Source organism: Priapulus caudatus, unplaced genomic scaffold, assembly GCF_000485595.1.
Source record: "Priapulus caudatus unplaced genomic scaffold, Priapulus_caudatus-5.0.1 Scaffold331, whole genome shotgun sequence".
In the NCBI taxonomy this organism is placed as follows: Eukaryota; Metazoa; Priapulida; class Priapulimorpha; order Priapulimorphida; family Priapulidae; genus Priapulus; species Priapulus caudatus.
In genome coordinates, this window is record NW_014577392.1 from 236,584 (window position 1) to 243,552 (window position 6,969).

Genomic DNA, 6,969 nt, shown 5'->3' on the forward strand with positions numbered 1-6,969 from the left:
TGGGTTTTGACCCCTGCGCCGCCGTGCGCGAACACTGTAAACCCCAGACGGAAAGGGATTGGTCATGTACGCATGATCCAGACGTTACTACAAGTTGTGTAATTATTCATTATTATCATTGATTATTATACACTTATAATTATTAAGGTCTTTACGATTAAAAGGTCTGTCATTATGAACCCCTAATCCTATCAACGCAGATTGTTCAAATCACGATAGTTACAAAACGCACTCCCTCATTTTGCTGCGTACTCTTATTTGTATCCCTCGTATAGTCTACAGTATTTAGTAGTATTTTATGACATGGAACTGTGTGATGTGTTTATTGAGAAATGCTGGATGTTACAGAAAACACAGAAATTATTATGGCCATTACTGTTAACGGCCGCGCGTAAATTCACGTATCTCCTCGAAAACCGCCATAAGGAATGTACCCATTTACCTCTTACCGGGAGGGTTTCGAACGTGGCAAAGACGATAAGCTATGTCACTAGCCTATATTTCCCATCCCTAAAACAACATTTCAACAACAACAACATTTCACCCTTGCCTTCGCCAGGTCGCCATTGCGGAATTTGCGATCGGTACCTGCTGCCATCTCTAGGTCCTTACGGACAATTATTAACGACAAAAACTCATCGGTAACGAGAGGGGGGTAGGGGGGGGGGTACTGTTCACAGTGAAAATATTCCTCATAGGGTAACCAGATTTTCCTATATTTCTTGGTTCACTATTGAAAGGATACGGCCCGCAACTAGACTATTTGTCTTTGTGACTTATTTAACTTTACCTGCCTTCTACGTCCTTACAGAGATATTCCATTCATACTAGATCACGGGGGATACATGTAGTTGGCGACAACTGCCCGTTTCTAGTTTTAGCTCTAGTTGACATCGTCAAGATAAGCTATTGCCATGGGGCGTCGTTCGTCGTACGTCCGTCCGTCCGTCCGTCCGTCAACATTTGTCTACGGTCAACGATAACTCAAGAACCGTTTGACCCACATGTTTCAAATTGCATATAGTTGTTACTCCTATGTGAGAGGTTTGAACGTCCTATTTTGGAGCACACCAGTCGACCTACTTTCGAGCCACGCCCACTTTTTGGCAAAAATGGAAATGGCCATAAGTCAGTTCAGGTTAAACGGATTTTGCTCATTTCTGGTATGGGAATGAATAAAGACTGCCCCCAAAACATCACATGGGTTTTTATATTTTTTTTAAAAATTATGCAAATTAGGTAGATTTTGGCAATTTCACTATGCATTGCAGTGTCTGCCTACGGTCAACAATAACTCAAGAACCGTTTGAACCACATGTTTCAAATTGCATAGAGTTGTTACTCCTATGGGAGAGATTTGATTGTCCTATTTTGGAGCACGCCAGTCGACCTACTTTCGAGCCACGTTTACTTTTTGGCAAAAATGAAATTGGCCATCTAGATTCATTCGATTTTGTTAAATTTTGGTATGTGAATGTGTAAGGCTAGCATATATCATTATAAAGAGTATATAATGGGAGATATACGCTATATAATGGGAGTTCTCCCATATATACTCTTGCTTTATATATCCCCCATCCCTCTTCTATCACACCAAAGGTGAGCTACAGTGTCATTGACACTTTCATTGTAAAATCTATTCTACTGCAGAAATTATAGTGATGTATAAACCGGTTTAAACTTTTTGACTCCATAGATGTTTGCTAAAAAAAGGAATGCTGCAAAATCAAGAAGAATGACAAAAGAGAATCACAATCAGAAAACTCCACTTCCCGTCGGACCGACGACGTTATGTTTCAATAAAGATGAATTCATGAAGGTACATATAACAACTGCAACTATTTCGACTTAGCTGTGCAATAACAACATATATTCATACTAATCGTTATGTCATATTTAACTGCAATCTGCATGTGGACGTGTTTGTGAAAAAGGCAGAGAGACAAATGAGAAGAGCATGAAATTTTTACTCAATATATAAGTCTAACAATCTTTGTACTGAATGTTTGTTGTTTAGCTATACCCAGGTGTCCTTAAAGGGAATCTGACATCTAGAACGTATTTAGCCTATCATATGACATTGTTATTACTTTTAAACACGTTTTCTGACATTTTTAGAACATATTATGATCAAACCTGCTTTTGATGATGTAGGTTCCAGGGCTGAGGCTAGACAGTATTTTTCCAGATTTAAAGGGCACATCCCCCAAAAAGGGCACACCACCCCACAGTGAGCGCAAAATTTCGAAGGGCACTTTAAAATCTAGACCGTATTTCCCAGTACGGCAAATACGGTCTGAATCCGCCCCTGCACTATAGCTATTATAAAAAGCTGCGTTTGATAGCGAGAGTAGATGCAGTAAAATCGGTGAAATTTCTGAACTCACGATGTAAACAAACTCAAGTCTATGAACATATATGTGCTGCATGCAATCTTCCGATCTGCTCAATCTACGAATCTGCTGACTGTGTGGCAGCCTCATTGAACTCTAGCAACCCTAAAACCCACGATAATAGACCTGCTTGCAAAACCGGGCCTGTGCAATCTCATCGAACTCTAGCAATTAACACAACCCACGCTGATAATCTGCCTGCACCACCCTGTAAAACCGGCGCCCATTAACCGGGTCTGCACAATCATCTCGAACACTAGCACATTAAAACCAGCTGATAAACCTGTGCAAAATCGGGATTCACTTACTGCTAATATCTATTGCAATAATAACACTATAGCCATTAGCCAATGTAAAATCGGTTGATTGTGCAGATCGGCAGATTACACACAACACATGTTCGCTCTTTTTGGAACCGGTATGGCCGGCGGCACGGGATTGTAGGTAATATTGCTATTTTTAGTGCAAGTCACGGAACCCTCTATAGCGTTCAACGAAAAGTCTAAAGTGTGAAGTATACTTCAAAACATGTGTTAGTAGCCCGCCACGCGAGTCGCGCACAATAGTTTGTGATATCTGGGAAAATATTAGTGGGCCTGCAATAACTTCAATGCTAAACTAGAAACGAGCAGTTGTCGCCAACTACATGTATCCCCCGTGATCTAGTATGAATAGAATATCTCTGTAAGGACGTAGAACGCAGGTAAAGTTAAATAAGTCACAAAGACAAAGGTTTGTTAGACAACTGGTGTGCCTCAGATGTGCAAGTATATGGAATCTGGTTACCCTAGGAGGCCGAAAAGGAAATGTAAGTCGACGGTAAAGGTCAAACTAAGGTGAAGGGCAGTGGTGGTTTTGGTATGCGACTGACCTTCTCCCCAAGATGTGTAAGCATACCAAGTTTGGTCGCGCTACAGGCTTTCATTTTTAAGGGGCGCGATCGCGCTCGCGCTCCACCGCGCACCCGAAATTGTGCCATGGTGCGCGCATCATCGCGCCTCATAAAAGTGGTTGAAATCGCGCACCAAAAGTATGTCTATTATGTTGAAATAGCGCTGCATAGAGTTCTCAACAGTGTTACCACTCTGAAAAATGGGGAAACCCCANTATTTTAATTAAAGTAATAAATACCTGACCATTTACAATAACTACTCAGTATTCTAGAATATAATATGAGCTTGTCACATATCACACACTATTTTTATTGCAATGCAAACTAGACGCTAACCACATTATAAATACCTTGTGTCCTGGTGTGTTCCTAAGCATCTCACACAGCAGTACCGTGTCCCACAATTAACACATGTGTAGTTACTGGGAAATGTAATATGAACAATGTCAAGGTAGTAATACAAATGAATCAAGAAAGTGATCAGGCCCAACATCCTGTAACTTATTGTATAGGAATCAATGCAGCAGTGGCACCATTTGATTTCCACTGCTTGCCACCACAACCCTTGATATTCACGTCAATGGGAACAACATCGATCCAGGCCACCCTTGCAATATCATGCAATGCAAGAACGGATTCGAACTTCATGAAGACATGCTAAAATTGACTACACCACAAATTTTCTATGGTGTATATTTGTCAAAAATTTTGTTGCAATTTTTTGGACATAATTTTTTTACTTTGACTATTTACGGTGACGTAATCACTTTAATATTTGAAGCTAATCAGTAATGCGCACAAAAAGGATATCCACACACAGCACAGAACTTGCGTTCAGGCATTTTGGATGAAGGTGCTCTTGCAGAAAGATAGTTCAGCTCATCTGTTGCTAACATTGCCTGAAAGAGTAAGGCACCTTAATACGGCAAGAACCACCCCTCCCAAACTATTTTTTCTAACTAGAAGATTATTAAAATCACCAACACATTAAATGTGGACTTCAGTGAATTGCCTATATGTGTGCCTTGCCAACATGTTGTCATATAACTCTGGGATTTTCTTGGTCACTATATTATTATGCTATTACATTGCTCATATAATACATATTAAAGGATATAGTACCATCAAGAGCTATTTAGCTTTATTTATTGCAAGCAGATATGGTTAGATAACTATTTTATTAATTAGATTCCATATATGTGGTTTATACAGGCTCTAGCACAAGTCAAACTAAGTTAAATCACCTCTTCTTCTAGTAGTGCAGCAAAGTTCTTCCGAAATCGCTGTTTGAAGTGATCACATCTGGTTTTTTTCTTTTTTGTTTTGACTGCGAACAGAATAGATTTGCACATTACCAGCATATCTATTTAACTAAGGGCACGTGGGCACATTGATACAAGTGTAATTGTTGCATATACCATAGCATGTAATTTGAAGGTAAATTAAAAACATGTCAATGATTATAGAACCTAGATTAGATCAACAATTTGGTTAACAATTACACATTGGTCAGGCATTACATAGCAAATTGTGCAAGTGTTTCACATAGCTGCCACTTACGATTCTACAAAGAGAAAGACCATCAATCACTGTATGTATATGACTCTTTCATAAAGTCAGAAACGAATAGAAATCGGTACGTACCGGTTTCATTGAAATTCTCCTCGAATTTCGGTGCTTTTTGTGCATGCTCAGGTTGGCATGTGGTGCATACCTGGAAGTTATCATTCTCGGAGCGCTTCAGCTGGCTTCCGAGCCCGTCGGACGCTTGCTGGCCCCTCATCCAACACTCGCCTCTGTTCACATCCTTAATGCGACCTGTAGAAATCGAACGACACTATCGATGAATATTGAATAATTAGACGAGACTTGGAGAGGAGTGCGACTCGCTCAACACCTCTCCTGTGGAGATGGGCCCCCCCCCCCCCACCCCCCCCCCCCCCCCCCCCCCCCCCCCCCCCCCCCCCCCCCAAAAGTCAAATTCGTGAGTATGTATATAAAGGGTGTCACCTTTCCTCCCGGCGTAGATGGACTATTTATTCCAGCAATAAACACAGCAACTCGTTATACACTCATATTATTCATGTAAAACGTGCAACAGTCGCCGCCGCGAGAGCAATGGCAGCCGGTAATGCAATGGTAGGAAAACTATCGGCGATAAATAGGTGAAGAGAGTAGACTATAGAAAGATTAAGAATTTTGTAGGAAACAGATTTCGTATTTAGTTAGCATTATATGTTATTGAAAAGGCAGTGGCTTACGGTACGGTAGCCGTATCTTAATGTCTCCGAGCTACGAGTACGGGAGTCCATTCGCGCTTTCATACTTAACGAGACAAGAGATGGCGCGGTGGCGGCTAAGATTTCGAAATACGCCTTGGGAAATAAATTCACGATTTGAGAGTTTAGATGAGCTAGAAACCTAACCATACACCTAAACCTAACACTACACCTAACCCTACTAATCCTACCCACCCTCAACCCTAACGGCAAAAAAGGGCTTGACGACCGACGGCTACCGCCCTCAGCCACTGCGTTATTGAAACGCTTCCAGTGCCTGTGCTCTATTGTATCCCCGAACGAAGTTCGTGGATACTATGGATTTGGGCATCGTCCGCCCGCCGCCCGCCCCGCCCGCCGGCCCCGCCCCCAGCGCCGCCCGCAGCCGCCCGGGCGCCCCGGAGCGCCCCGGCGCCGCCGCCGCCAGCGCGCCGGCCGCGCCCAGCCGGCCTCCGGGCAGAGATTTCCTTGTGAGCGCTCTACCGCTGCAGTTCTTCTCAGATCATCTTCAAATTTGAATGAAGATGCGTTATCGTAAAGCGAAGACAGCCTATCGTTTTTTGGTGTGGGGCGAGTCATCCGTTAGGCCTATGGTAACAACATTTTTTGGTCCGAAATATTCTAGAACCTCTAACTTCTGCAACTTTTTACCGATTGTCATGAAATTAATGTTTGTATTAAAATTAAAAGTTAAAATTCTAAAAAAAAGAAAGAAAAAAAATATTTGCAGAAAATAAAAAAAAATAAAAATATTTGTATAGAAATTTGTATTTAAATTATATATAAATTATGATTGTCATCAAAAATATATAATAATACATATATATATATATATATAGGACATGTTTATATCGGCCCTGTGTGCCAAAATTCGATGAAAAATCGGCTAAAAACAGGCAACAAGTTAGCTGTAGGTTCTACAATATTTCCACAAAAACGTTGTTAGCCGATGGCAACAATGACTCCTCCACACCAAAAACAATTGGCGTCTTTGCTTTAGCATAACGGCACCTTCATGCCAAATTCCAGAAGCGACCCTGCGTATGCAAGGCAGATGACGCATCGAGATAAACAATATTGCGAGTTTACTCGCACATCCGGGCTCTTGCGGAGATGCGTAACTAATGGCGCAGAACATAGGCGCTGAACTGTCAATGGGTGTATGGAGGCATATATTTGTATATATATATATATACCATATTACCCATCGGCCAGATGGGTTTGACCCCTGCCGCCGCCGTGCGCGAACACTGTAAACCCCAGACGGAAAGGGATTGGTCATGTACGCATGATCCAGACGTTACTACAAGTTGTGTAATTATTCATTATATCATTGATTATTATATACTTATAATTATTTAAGGTCTTTCACGATTAAAAGGTCTGTCATTATGAACCCCTAATC

At 41.5% G+C, this 6,969-nt stretch overlaps 1 protein-coding gene across 1 annotated transcript; it reads right to left on the bottom strand.

The window, feature by feature from the left end:
* Window positions 1–2,017: 2,017 nt before the first annotated feature.
* LOC106809138 (zinc finger HIT domain-containing protein 1-like) lies at window positions 2,018–5,035 on the bottom strand (the record flags this gene model as incomplete). The annotated part of the gene is made up of 5 exons (XM_014812111.1): window positions 2,018–2,051; window positions 3,636–3,716; window positions 4,096–4,184; window positions 4,530–4,612; window positions 4,930–5,035. Coding segments are annotated over 5 exons (393 nt in total), but the record flags the coding sequence as incomplete, so codon positions are not given.
* Between the last annotated feature and the right edge of the window lie 1,934 nt (window positions 5,036–6,969).